The 14807-nt window shown below is 41.6% G+C and overlaps 1 protein-coding gene across 1 annotated transcript in view; it reads left to right on the top strand.

Annotated features, from left to right (window-relative positions):
• Nucleotides 1-12806, top strand: part of nbas (NBAS subunit of NRZ tethering complex) — a 238312-nt gene extending 225506 nt beyond the window's left edge. The window contains exon 52 of the mRNA XM_048530416.2: nt 12186-12806. Within this exon, the coding sequence (XP_048386373.1) occupies nt 12186-12461 (276 nt within the window). The 3' untranslated portion in view covers nt 12462-12806. The remainder of the gene's footprint in view (nt 1-12185) is intronic.
• The last annotated feature ends 2001 nt before the right edge of the window (nt 12807-14807 follow it).

Here is a 14807-nt window from a genome sequence, read left to right as displayed (position 1 = left end):
TCGTGGTAACCCTGCTTTTTCCCATGGCTAATCCACCTAACTTACACATCCCTGGACACTGTGGGCATTTCAGTTAGGCCAATCCAGCTAACCTGCACATCTTTGGACTGTGGGAGGAAACCAGTGCACCGGGAGGAAATCGGAACACCCTGAGGAAACCCATGCAGACACGTGAAGAATGTGCAAATTCCACACAGACAATCACTCGAGGATGGAATTGCACCCGGGTCCCTGGCACTGTGAGGCAGGAGTGCCAACCACTGAGCCACTGTTTTTGCTGTGCTGTAAGAACTTTCATGCCCACCTGAACAAGCAGTCCACCTTCAAATCCAAAAGATGGCTTATTTCTTCAACACTAAAATGTCATTCTAGATTTAGTGTGTATGCTGTTCAGATGATAACTATTAAAACTATTTCACCATCATGACTACACATGTTCTGTTGGTGGAAGGATATTTTTGATTTAAAAATAATTGAATACTAAATTCCACTCCAATGAAAAATGCTGCACTCAATCCCAGTAGGTTTTCAAACTAAATCTCTGCATGTGTGTGTGTGTATCTTGAGTGGGGTTGATACCTCTCCCCGACCACCGCCCCCAAACACCTGATAGCAGGTTCTTCAGGGAAGTACCATAAATAATCAAAATTCATCTCTTGAGAACTGGTTTTTGACTGCGATAAAGGCAGTTCTGTCCCAAAGGGATTCATTCCAGAATGAAGACCCGGCCCATGCATTCACATGCTTTTAGCACTTTCAGCCAATGTATACATGATAGCTACATGCAAATTTTATCAGTTAAAGCTTTGAACCAAAAAGAAAGGGTTACCAGCTCACACAAAGTAAATATTTTAGTCCTTTTCTCTTTTGATAAATTTCCATGAAAGTGAATCCCAAATGCTGTATTTTCTGGTTGTTCAACATTGAATATTTTGCCTCGTGAACAACAGTAATCAATGTTTGCTGTCAAAAATGTAGGAACAAAAAATGTAGGTATATGTCTTTTGCCCCCTCGAACTTGCTTCGCCATTCAATAGGTTTGTGGCTGATCTTCTTATGATTATACATTTAACTGTACCTTTATACCGACCTTCCAAATCCCTTGACTCACTTGTCAGACAAAATCTTCTCCAGCATCTGCTTCCCATTATCTCCGATACAATTTTAACCTCACTGCGAAGCCTCTTCTAGGGATGCCTAACCTGAAGAAGTTACCCTCCTCCCTCCGGACCAATCTCAGGGAATCTCTCTCCCACTGCAACTCTACCTGTCTGTCTTCCCTGGACTGACCTATCCCCTCCCTATCCCTCCACCTATCATCTTTTCTCTCCATCTTCGGTCTGCCTCCCCCCTCTCCCTATTTATTCCAGAACCCTCTCCCCATCCCCCTCTCTGATGAAGGGTCTAGGCCCGAAACATCAGCTTTTGTGCTCCTGAGATGCTTGGCCTGTTGTGTTCATCCAGCTTCACACTTTATTATCTTGGATTCTCCAGCATCTGCAGTTCCCATTATCTCTGTCTAAGCTCACATTGGATATGTTTTTCTTTTAAGTTCATCTTGATGGCCAGGCCAACATATATTGCCAGTTTTTAATTGCCCATTTGGAGGTGATAATGTTCTTCAAACACTACAGTCCATGAAGATTAGGTACACTCACAGTGCTTTTTCAAGAGTCTGAGGATTTTAACCCAGGAACTGTAAGAAACAGTAATATCGTAATGTTGTTCTAAGTTGGCATGTGAGTCGGTGCACCTGGTTGCTTTCTGAACATGAATACACAATCAATTTCAAATTGCTTCCCAACGACACATCCTGTGAAGTCTTCCAACTCTGGGCTAAATTTTAGTTCCTTCGTTCAGCTCCACTTCAGCTGGTGACAAAGGCTTTCCACCTTTGGGTGAATATCAAAATAATGACTTACAAATTTCACTGGGGAGATAGCGATTGCAAGACCATAGTTTAGAGTTGTTGTTGGGGCCATGAAGCAATCTTGACACAGCTGACTGCAAAATTTCCCAGGAAGTTGAAATTTCCTTAGTGCAATTACCTGGCATCCGGAACCCCCAAAAATGTTCCCAACTCTGATTTTAAACTTTGGATGCTTGTGACTTAATTAAACTTGATAATCACACAGGAAATGTTAGTGGATTACAATCTACTCTCGTGTCTAAATAGCTATTAAACTGAACCCTGACCCGCCATTGCTCTCCCTAACTAGACCTCCTGGCTTCTGACAGCCCCCTGCTGACCTTCTACCTACCATCGAGCTGCACTGCCCACTCAACCTCACATCAACAAAACACCAATTGTGTGTGGCTTGGAAGGGAGCTTGCAGATAGTAGTGCTCCCTTGAAATTTGCTTTGCTGACTTTGTCATTCTAACTGGTGGAAATCAGGGATTTGGGAAGTACGTTGACACAACCTCCACTGCTTTCTAACGTAAACAATTCCAAAGATTAACAGAAACTGAGAACAAATTTCTCCTCATCTGTACCTTTAATGGAAGGCCTCCTGTTCTGACAGTATGCTCCCAGGCTCTAGCTATACCCGTAAATTGAAATGTCTTCTCAGTATTTACCTTCAGTCAAATCCCCTTGGATTTTATGTTTTAATACAATCACCTCTAAACTCCAATGAATACAGGCCCAACCTATTCAGCCTTTTCAAAGGACAGCCACTTCATTGGATGTAACAGGTAGTGAACTGTCACCAATCCAAGTGTGTATCTTTCTTTAGGTACAGGACTAAAACTGTACATTGTACTCTAGATGTGATCTCATAATGACCTACACAGTTGTTGAAAGAAACATTCCATCCTCCTTGAAAAATACAATAATATTCCTTTCGTACAACAGTACTCTGTAGTCTCACCCAAGTTAAATAGTCTGTATTGCTATTCTTCCTTACAAAGAGGAAGATACCAGCAGTATACCAGTACTTCAGAAGACATGAGTGTAATAGCCATTGTTAGAGATAAGGTGGATAAATTACATTGGTAAGACAAACAAGGGCAGGACTTATACAGTTAGTGGTGGGCCCCTGGGGAGGGTTGTCAAACAGAGACACCTGTGGGGTTCAGATACATAGTTTTGAAAGTTAATTCATAGGTGGACAGGTAGAGTAGGAAAGATTGAGGTTGATATGGGACAATGACAGACGGGACTAGTTAATTTGGGAAATTTGGTTGTCATAGATGAGTTGGACTGAAGGGTCGGTTTCCATGCTGTATGACCCTCTGGCCTACTCCAGGATTCTGTTAAGGTTCACAAGAAGGTACAGTTGGTAGTAAGGAAAGCAAATGCACTGTTAACATGCATTTCAAGAGGGCTAGAATACAAGAGCAGAGATGTGTCAAGCTGTGGTCAGACTTTTTTTTTAAAATTCATTCATGGGATGAGACATTGCTGTCTAGGTCAGCATGTATTGCTCATTCCCAATTACCCAGAGGGCAGTTAAGAACCAGCCACTTTGCTGTGCGTCACATGTCGGCCTGACCCGATAAGGATGGCAGTTTCCTTTCCTAATGGATGTTAGTAAACCCGATGGGTTTTCCAAGAAATTGAAAATTAATTCATAGTCATCATTTAATTACAGATTTTTATTGAATTCACCTTCCACCATTTGCCATGACGAGATTCGAACTTGGGTCTCCAGAATATTACCTGGGTCTCTGGATTAATAGTGTATGACAATACCATGAGACCATCGTCTCCCCCAGTATTTGAAATGTTGTGAGCAGTGTTGGGTCTTGTATCCAAGGAAGAATAAGCTGGCATTGGAAGGGATCCAGAGGAGGCTTATAAAAATGATCCCAGAGATGAAGATCTTATCAGGAACGGTTGAGAACTCTGGGTCTGCCCCCTGTAGAGTTAAGAAGGATGAGAGGGTGATTCTCATTGAAATTTACAGAATATTGAGAGGCATGAAAGGAGTGGATATGGGGAACATCTCTCCAATAGTAGGAGAGACTAAGACCCCAAGGCACAATCTCAGAATAATGGAATGACCCAGGTGAGGAGGAATTTCTTTAGCCTGAGGATGGTGAATCTGTGGAATTCATTGCCACAGAAGGCTGTGGAGGCCAAGTCATTGAATGTATTTAGGACAGATATGGGTTCTTGTTCAGGAAGGGGATCCAAGGTTGCAGGGAGAAAGCAGGAAAATGGGTTGAGAAATGGTGATGAAGATTTGATAGGCTGAATGGTCTAATTCTGTTCTTACATCTATGAGTCTTATCCCAATTCTCTGCTCTATGTTAGTTCACCAGTTCTCCCTTTGCTAATATATTACTTTCAACACCATGAGTTCTTATTTTGTGCAATAACGTTTTATCCGACAAATGCCTTTTAGAAATCCAAATCCTCTACATCTGCTGGTTCCTCTTTCTTCAACCTGCTTATCACGTTCTCAAATCTCTAACAACCATGTTCACTCTGATTATGATGTTTTTCATAAACACCCTGCTGATTCCTTAATGATGGATTCCAGCAATTGCTCAAAGACCAGCATTAGGCTAATAGACCTGTTTTCTGCCTCCCTCCTTGCTTGAAGAAAGAAATTATTTTCGTGATTGTCTGATCCATTGGAACTATTCCAGAATCAAGGAAATTATGGAAGGTTCCAACCAATGCATCCACTACTTCTACAGCCATTTCTTATAAGAGCCAAGATGTGGGCCAGACTTGCTGAGCTTTTCCAGCAATTTCTGTTTTTCTTTCTGATTTCCAACATCTGCAGTTCTTTTGGTTTTCATTTCCAGGAATGCTGATCTCGGCCAACAAAACACTAGCTGATTTGCAGAACTGCTCCTTACTGTCAGCCACAATTATGTAGTGGCACTTCAATCATATTAGCAAGCAATTCAGTAGGTGTGCTACGTAAACAACTTGCTTCTTATTTGTTGGGCTTGTCAATAATCTGAGTGCAAGATATTGCTCAAAATCCATGTGATTTATGTCACCTGAATTTATTGATATAATATAGATTTGAGTTATTTCATCCATGAGCCCATTTTCCCAAAATGTTGCCCTGATTGTTGGGGTAGAACTACGGCACTGCTTGTGAGGTGTGGTTTAAATGGCCATCTACTCATGCCATCTACTCATCATTGTCATGGTATAGTCTTTATACAAGTAGCTTAACTGGCATTTTAACTGGAATAACCCTCGGCAAAACCTTAGAGAGAACCCAGTGTTAAGTACAACAGTACAATTTTAAATCTGCTTCTGCTTCCACTGCCACCCAACTTACCAAGTTAAAATCATCATACTGGCCTTAACTTAAACACTTAAATGCTGAAATAGGTGCAGATGAGCATTTTTTAGAGAGTCATGATGCCATTGTGTTTTAAGTATTGATCTGTTTTATATCAGAATTCAATAGTAAATAACATGTGAAATATATCTGTCTTGAGATTTTCTGCACCATGTATTATTCATTGTACAAACCACCAGCATCTTTTTTGGGATAATCATTTATTAGTTTCTCACTGTATAACGGCAGAATTTCCATTATCTTGTTGGCTACCACATGTTCCAGTATTTAAGGTTACCTATTACTTCTAGATAACTTTCAGAGTTTACATTTTTTGTTTCAAGTCTTTGGACTTGCTCATTAATTTGAAGTCACATTCCAAGTGATTGTGATGATGGTCAAATATCTCTCCTGGCATTTCTCAATCTATTCGCAACCTTGTGCGTGTTTGAGCCTACATCTTGAAGTGCCTCCCCTCTGATGTGCACTTAGATATGACTGATTCTGCTTAATCCCACTGTCATCTGGAATGGCTTCACTTTCTGCTCCTGCACTGCTACTTAAGGCATCCCCCATCGATCTATCTTTTGACTCCATCATACTTCTCACCTAAATACTGACGCTCCACAACAACATCTGAAAGCATGTAAGATATAACATGTATGTTGATAACACCCAGCTTCACCACCACATTCATTTCAACACTTGTACTGTCAGATTTATTTGCTGCTGTTCAACATCCAAAACAAAATGTTCTCCACCTAAACATCAGGAATTTGCAAGTTGGTCTTCAATTCCAGCACAGGTCTGAGACTAAACAACACACTCCTCCTCTTTCTGCAGGTTCTGATGAATGAACCTGAAACATTCGTTCTTTCTCTCCACAGATGCTGTCTGACCTGCAGAGTGTTTCTAGCATTGCATGCATTTGTTTAAGATTTCCAGTATTTTCTTTTCAAATCTCTCTCATCATTCTGTGAGGCTGCAGTCAATTAATTGTTAAATCCTGTTTAGCCTAGAGATGAGCTGTACTGTATATCCGCCGTCCATCATCAAGGGGAAAAAAAAATCTTCCAAGGAATGTGATTGTTATCAAGGCCAGCTTTTGTTGTACCCCTCCCTCAGCCTTCAAGCTGCTGTTAGCCTCTCCCAGGCTTCAGACCAAATAATTCCAGTGTTTTCTTTGAGAGTCTTCTGCCCTCGATAAACTTTAACTTATCCAAACCTCTTGCTGTCCCTCTATCCTAAATCACAGCAAGTCTTATTCATAGATAAGAGATAATGGGAACTGCAGATGCTGGACAATCCAAGATAATAAAATGTGAGGCTGGATGAACACAGCAGGCCAAGCAGCATCTCAGGAGCACAAAAACTGACGTTTCGGGCTTAGACCCTTCATCAGAGAGGGGGATGGGGTGAGGGTTCTGGAATAAATAGGGAGAGAGGGGGAGGCGGACCGAAGATGGAGAGAAAAGAAGATAGGTGGAGAGGAGAGTATAGGTGGGGAGGGGATAGTTCAGTCCACGGAAGTCGGACAGGTCAAGGAGGTGGGATGAGGTTAGTAGGTAGGAGATGGAGGTGCGGCTTGGGGTGGGAGGAAGGGATGGGTGAGAGGAAGAACAGGTTAGGGAGGCAGAGACAGGCTGGACTGGTTTTGGGATGCAGTGGATGGAGGGGAAGAGCTGGGTTGGTTGTGTGGTGCAGTGGGGGGAGGAGACAAACTGGGCTGGTTTTGGGATACAGGGGGGGAAGGGGAGATTTTGAAGCTGGTGAAGTCCACATTGATACCATTGGGCTGCAGGGTTCCCAAGCGGAATATGAGTTGCTGTTCCTGCAACCTTCGGGTGGCATCATTGTGGCACTGCAGGAGGCCCATGATGGACATGTCATCTAAAGAGTGGGAGGGGGAGTGGAAATGGCTTGCGACTGGGACGTGCAGTTGTTTATTGTGAACCGAGCGGAGGTGTTCTGCAAAGCGGTCCCCAAGCCTCCGCTTGGTTTCCCCAATGTAGAGGAAGCCACGCCGGGTACAATGGATGCAGTATACCACATTGGCAGATGTGCAGGTGAACCTCTGCTTAATATGGAAAGTCATCTTGGGGCCTGGGATGGGGGTGAGGGAGGAGGTGTGGGGGCAAGTGTAGCATTTCCTGCGGTTGCAGGGGAAGGTGCCGGGTGTGGTGGGGTTGGAGGGCAGTGTGGAGCGAACAAGGGAGTCACGGAGAGAGTGGTCTCTCCGGAAAGCAGACAAGGGTGGGGATGGAAAAATGTCTTGGGTGGTGGGGTCGGATTGTAGATGGCGGAAGTGTCGGAGGATGTTTCATGATCTCTTTGACCTACTTTTGATTTCTGGTGTATCAACTTCTCAATTTTAAAACCGTCCTTGTTTTCAAATGCCTCCACTCCCTAATTTAACATCCTCCATTCCTAAAATCCTGCCATATCTTTCTGATTCTAAAATTCTGATTTTTTTTTGCAGTGCAGATTTAATTGCTTAATTACTGGTAGCCATACTTTCACATGTCCAAGCCCTAATCACTGGAATTCCCTCCCTTAGCATCTCTACTTGGTAACCTGCTTCCCCTCTTTAAATCTCCTTAATGCCAACTTCCTTGGCTCCGCATTTGGTCTGCAGTTTTAATATCGCCTTATGTGGCTGGGTGTTAATTTTTGTTGGAAACTTCACAGAAGTCTTGGTCTTCACTTACTCTTTCTTTGGCTCTCAGCCTTGGCTTCCATGGTAACGTTCTTACCTCTGAATCAAAAAGTTCTGAGATCAAGGCCATCTTCAGAAACTTTGTCACGTATTCTAGGCTGACAGCAGTGAAATATTGCATTGCCAGAGGTCTTTCAGTTGAGACTTGAAATTGTGCCCCTTTCTGCCAACACAGGCAGGTATGCAAGATTCTATTATTATTGTAGGTGGAAGTGAGTTCTTGTAATGTCTTGACCAATACTTATTTCTTGAGTAACATTGCCAAATCAGAAAATTTGGTCCTTTATACCATATCTGTGTTGAACATCACTGCATATGAACTCGTTTTTAAACATAAGAGCCGAGACTGCAGATGCTGGAAATCTGAAACAAAAACAAAGTACTAGAGAAACACAGCCGGTCTGCTATCATTAGTAAAGACAAAAGCATAGGTAATGTTTTAAATCCAGTGATGTTGTTACTGAGGCTCATCTTCATTGTTAATCTAAAATAACTGCAATTTGGAGTTAATTGACCACAATGTAAGCCTGTTGACAAAGGGAACTGGACCGAAATGTTAGGGATAATGGGAACTGCAGATGCTGGAGAATCCAAGATAATAAAATGCGAGGCTGGATGAACACAGCAGGCCCAGCAGCATCTCAGGAGCACAAAAGCTGATGTTTCGGGCCTAGACCCTTCACCAGAGAGGGCGATGGGGTGAGGGTTCTGGAATAAATAGGGACCTCTGGATACAACGCATCATCCTCCGACACTTCCGCCATCTACAATCCGACCCCACCACCCAAGACATTTTTCCATCCCCACCCTTGTCTGCTTTCCGGAGAGACCACTCTCTCTGTGACTCCCTTGTTCGCTCCACACTGCCCTCCAACCCAACCGCACCCGGCACCTTCCCCTGCAACCGCAGGAAATGCTACACTTGCCCCCACACCTCCTCCCTCACCCCTATCCCAGGCCCCAAGATGACTTTCCATATTAAGCAGAGGTTCACCTGCACATCTGCCAATGTGGTATACTGTATCCATTGTACCCGGCGTGGCACCCTCTACATTGGGGAAACCAAGCGGAGGCTTGGGGCTGCTTTGCAGAACACTTCCGCTCAGTTCACAATAAACAATTGCACCTCCCAGTCGCGAACCGTTTCAACTCCCCCTCCCATTCTTTAGATGACATGCCCATCATGGGCCTCCTGCAGTCCCACAATGATGCCACCCGAAGGTTGCAGGAACAGCAACTCATATTCCTCTTGGGAACCCTGCAGCCCAATGGTATCAATGTGGACTTCAGCAGCTTCAAAATCTCCCCTTCCCCCACCGCATCCCAAAACCAGCCCAGTTTGTCCCCTCCCCCCACTGCATTACACAACCAGCCCAGCTCATCCCCTCCCCCCCACTGCATCCCAAAACCAGTCCAGCCTGTCTCTGCCTCCCTAACCGATTCTTCCTCTCATCCATCCCTTCCTCCCACTCCACGCCACACCTCCATTTCCTACCTACTAACCTCATCCCACCTACTTGACCTGTCCGTCTTCCCTGGACTGACCTATCCCCTCCTTACCTCCTCACCTATACTCTCCTCTCCACCTATCTTCTTTTCTTTCCATCTTCGGTCCGCCTCCCCCTCTCTCCCTATTTATTCCAGAGCCCTCTCCCCATCCCCCTCTCTGATGAAGGGTCTAGGCCCGAAACGTCAGCTTTTGTGCTCCTGAGATGCTGCTTGGCCTGCTGTGTTCATCCAGCTCCACACTTTATTATCTTGGACCGAAATGTTAACTCTGTTTTCCTCTCTATAGTTGCTTCCAGCTGAGGTTTTCAAGCATTCTCTACTTTTGACTTTTACGTTTGTTTGCACTGCCATGATCACTACCTGTCAAAACTATTTAATTGTTGACAACGCAGACAACCTGAGGTCATTAAAACTGGTATTTAAATGTAAGTTCTTCCTTTCTTTGTTACCATGGAATAAATCTACAGCATTTGGAAATCATTTCACAAGCATTCTGTGACAATGTAAAATTCCCCTAAGTAAGCAGTGACATATGAAATCGAGAGTTGCTTCAAACACAATAACATTAAGGAAAAGCAATTTCAGCTTTCATTCCACTGCTCAATGAAATTTCAAACATAAAAATATCAAATGAAACATATGTTGTACAAAAGTGATAGATTTCTAAAATATTGCTCATGTCTGCAGGTAATCTTAGCACTGGGGTTTGATTTCCAGTGGGGAAGGAGTATGAATGAAAATGTTGTACTTGTATTGTTATAATGTCGTTGTTATTTCTGTAACAATACATAACTTTGCTTTTTGCAATCGTCATTCCAAAAGGATTTATAAGCTGATGTGGTGAATTAAGACTTCTTTAATAAACAAAAAAAAATCACCAACACTTAGCAGCCTGGGCACTCAACTTTTCAGACTCAGTTAAATTGATAATCTTACTCTTGAAGTAATTTCAAGTTGATTTAATTGGTCACAATGTAAGCCTCTTGAGTAAAGCAGAAATGTGCTTGTCTCTCTGCCCCTTCACCCTATCTCATACCTTACTGAAATTCCATGCAGTCACAGTTGCCACACTTGTTTCAAATACACTGTGCTGATGGGCCGAGGAAACCCATGTCAATTATTGCTATCGTTGTTAAGGTCAGGAAGCTGGCGATGGTGGGAGGCAGGGTACAAATCAGATATGGCAGGGACAGAATGTTCAAGAGAGGCAGTCTTTTTTTTAATCCTATCATCCAAATCCAAAATTATCCAAGGTGTAAATGGTTAGATTTTATTCAGGCAAACACACAATAACTGATTCAAAACAAATTAATCTTTTTAATACAAAGTGTTACTTGACTGCACTACTTAATTCGGGGCTTCTGTGTAATGGAGTGAATATGCATTGGTTGTTATAAGTCCTTTTTTAAAATTATGTAAGCATTTATCTAAAACTGGTTAGTGAGCAAAAAAGTCCTGTAAATATTCATGAGTGTTCAAACCTGCTTTAAATCCTTGGTGTATGATCAAATTTACCAGTGCATGTAAGTCTGAAGCTGTTATCTCAAGAATTGATGACAAAAAAATCAAGATTATGTGTACAAGATCATAAATTCAGTAATCATCAGTAGTTAAGCTGCTTCTTTTATTCATCGAGTTTTTATTTTTATTCCTACTTACTTGGCATAAATTAAAAATTACCATGTAATGTATAAATAATTTATCACTAAGGACAGCTTTTTTAGATAAAAATGTCAAATTAATTTAACCACTAACAAAAGTTGCTGATCGCAACTTGACACAATTGGTAGTACTCTCATTCCTGAACCAGCACAAGCTCAAAGGTTGTTACTCAAATAGAAATCTAAGTGTATCCAGAAGTGTTGCAGGTATTGTCCTTTTGATTACATATTTGTCTCTGTGTTTCAGGTGAACTATTAAAGGTCCAATGGATACATACCTAAGAACACTGTTCAACACAGTTTTCCCAGTTCCCTTTCCAACCTCATGACACTAAAATTATTAACTTGTCACTTGTCACCTGTCACCTATTGCTGAAACCTCCATTCATGGCCCTTGAAATAGTCAAATGTGAAGATGATATTGTTCCAAGTTATCCTTTGTAAATCCTTCAGTCCCTATCCTCTTTCACACTAAATCATGTTCATTTATCACTGCTGTTTAAAAATTCTCACCCTCATTTGTCTTAATGATTTCACCCTTTGCTGTCTCTGCAAACTTCCCTGGCATTACAACTCTTTCCCGTCTACCTAGAGCTGTCCACTCTTTCAGGAGTTGCTTATTGTGAATCCATCTGTAATGTCTTCCTTAAAATGTCCTTTGTCTACTTCAAGGCGAGTCTGAAAGTTTTATGTCTCTTATCAAACTCTCTTTTCTGCAAGCCAACCATACCTTCTATCTGCCTGACCCCAAAAACCCCACAAAAGCACAAACATCTGCACCTTTCATACAGGATTCATTTTGTCAGATAGATATTGTGAAATTCCCTGTAATGATGCTCAGTTCTAAAGATGTTACGTGAATGTAAATTTTAGAGCTCTTGAAATGGAAAGAGCTATGATTTTATAAGTTATTGTGCATTTATTTTATGGTCTTAGTACATAATGTTGCAGTTGGCTGTAATTTAAACCCTTTGGTAACTAATAAAATGTCAATTTTTCAATAGTCTATCCAGAAGTGCATACTCATCGTATTTTCTTCCTTTAGATCGATGCATCCAATTGTGATACAGAGCTGCTTTCTTTGCTGCTGAACAATAAATTAGTGGTGGACTGTGTCTCTACTCTTTTCTACCCTTACCTTCTAAAGCATCTTCTGACCAATCGTGAGGAAGGACAGTCCACCGTTGAAGAGATAGCAGAACAATTGAATCAAGCAGGCTGCACAGCAGAGGGAGGTTCTCTACTGATGTACCATAGGGCCACACATCCATCATTAAGTACATTTAGTGCTGCACTAAGTGTAACAAAGAAGTGGTTATGAAAGGATTGCGCCTCGATAGCAACATTTCAGGTAACCGACGAAGCATGGACTTCCGGACTTGTTCATCTTCGGTCGGATACTGCAATGAAGTTTAACCTTACTGCATTTGCTACCTGGAAATGTTTGTTTCTGGCAGTCAAACTGTAATATCAGTGTGGGTGGTTCTGTAAACAGTTTAAAACCTACGACTGAAATTATAATTGCAAATCATTTTTCAGTTGATAAAGATAATTTAATAAGGATGATGAAAGAAAAGTTACACCCCAGTAGTTTACTTCGGTGCACTCCTAGAATTTTCACTGTGAAATAGTAGATCAGATTTTTCAAATAAACTTGGTTTTAAATTTGGAATTATTTCATGTTTCCTCAATTTTATATCACCTTCAGACCAGCAGCCTACCTTTCAGTCAAAAATGTTACTATGTATATTCTGTAATGGCATAGAAATACCCTTATTTATAAACACAGACACTGCAGCTGAGCAGCAAGTTGAGCTTTTCTTTAGCGTGAATGCTGAGCTTGTTATTTTTAACATGGTTAACATTTTCAGTTCTTACGTTTGGCTGCATTGATCAAGTTTCTGCTTAGCCAGTGCTTCTTAAGCAGCATTAATAAGGGAAAATAGTTAAATTGTTTTGACTCCAGCTTTCTAACCCATATTACTGAATGGACTCATAAGACAGGTTTCAGACATTGTAAAAAAATTTTGGAATCCAATTAACTGATGGTGACACAAAAAATGCGTGTAATGTCTGTCTCAAAAGTCATGCAGTCGTTTATCGCAATATCTGCCTCGATCCCTTTCGACAGCATTCATTTTATTATGCCTCTATTTGCATCATTTCACTACTGTTACTGCCTCCTCCTTTCACCATGCATTGATGGAAGTCTCTTCCCTAAGGAAGACCAATGCAAAGTAATCATTTGGTTTGTCAGCCAAACATCGTCCAGCCACAAGAAAATCTCCTTTTAGGCCCCTAACTGACTCCATCATTTTTTAATACCATTTTACTGACATATGTTTTTAAAAGTTTGGTGTGTTGTCTTTGACGTTAGCTACTCAGCCATTCTTTACTATCTTTTAAATTTCTTACACGCTCTATATCTCTGCTGTAATTTCTGTATTTAGCTTGGCTTCTTACGGACCATGAATTTGGCACAAGTCTCCTTTTTCTGCCCCACTTTAACCTCCTATACCTACAGTTATTCAGGGAGTTCTAATTTCGGACAGCGTTCCTTTCCTTTGCTAACAATGTATCTATCTGGCCATTTGCTGCGACTATTCAATTAACTTTTGACTCCAAAACTAACCATCTGGGCCAGACCATTCTTTGGCTCACTGAAGTTAACTTTCTCCAGTTAGGTATTTTTATACTTCACATGCCTTGTCCCTTAGATTGACTTTTACAAACCTGATGATACATTGACTGTTCTCCAAATGCTCTCTGGCTGAAACATGTTCTGCATAATTCTCCAGAACCATATCCAGCACTCTTTCCTTCCTCCGTGTTCTGGGCATGTAGAAATAAAAAAACATATTGTACATACTTCAGCAACATTGGACCCTATTTTTCTTTTGCTCCATCGCTATCCTAATTTATATTAGAACAATGTATTATTTCCCCATTATCACTATTCTCTAGCATTTGCATGTTTCTACAGTCTGCTTGTAAATTTGTTTCTCTTTCTGCTCCCAATTTCTTGGTCATTAACAGTGACCCCACAAAAAGTCTTGGTCAAATTAGAATCTGGTGAGAGCTATTTAAATCCAGTACTGCCACTTGCCATCAACATGGATCCATATAGCCTCAGTTCCAGGGGTTTAATAGAGATATTGGGGTTGATTTGACATTCGAGTTATTGAAGCTCAATTTGCTTTTACCTAGAACCTTCCATAATTACTCTTATGCCTGAAATTAACCTGACTTAGTTCAGGTAAATAGAACATATGGAATCTGTTTACTGCAGTTTAGAAGTCCAGGTCTTCATGCCTCAGGCCTCAATAGAATTGTTGCTCAGCATCAGGAATAATATTCACATCAAGCAAAAACAAACAAGTGACTCAGATAATCCACTGACAGTCAGGATTCCAGCAGACGACAATAATGAGAGGAAAGGAAAATGAGGGGCTAGGGAGCTAGTTAAGTACAATGCTGAAGATGGGTCAGGGGCATGGGTTGAGTTGATTGTTATCAGGTTCTGGGCATTAGGAGGAACAGCGTAGCAGAGGGAGAAGTATCAGGTCTGGGAAGGAGGATCAAGCTAAAGGCAGAAGAGAAAACTGCAGTGGATGTGGGGTTCAGGGTGTGGTGACAGTCTGCAGAAAGCTCAAACTACCAGACATGT

The sequence above is a fragment of the Stegostoma tigrinum genome, chromosome 4 (genome assembly GCF_030684315.1).
Source record: "Stegostoma tigrinum isolate sSteTig4 chromosome 4, sSteTig4.hap1, whole genome shotgun sequence".
In the NCBI taxonomy this organism is placed as follows: Eukaryota; Metazoa; Chordata; class Chondrichthyes; order Orectolobiformes; family Stegostomatidae; genus Stegostoma; species Stegostoma tigrinum.
Note: the sequence above shows the minus strand (reverse complement) of the source record. Positions and strands in the feature narration are given on the sequence as shown.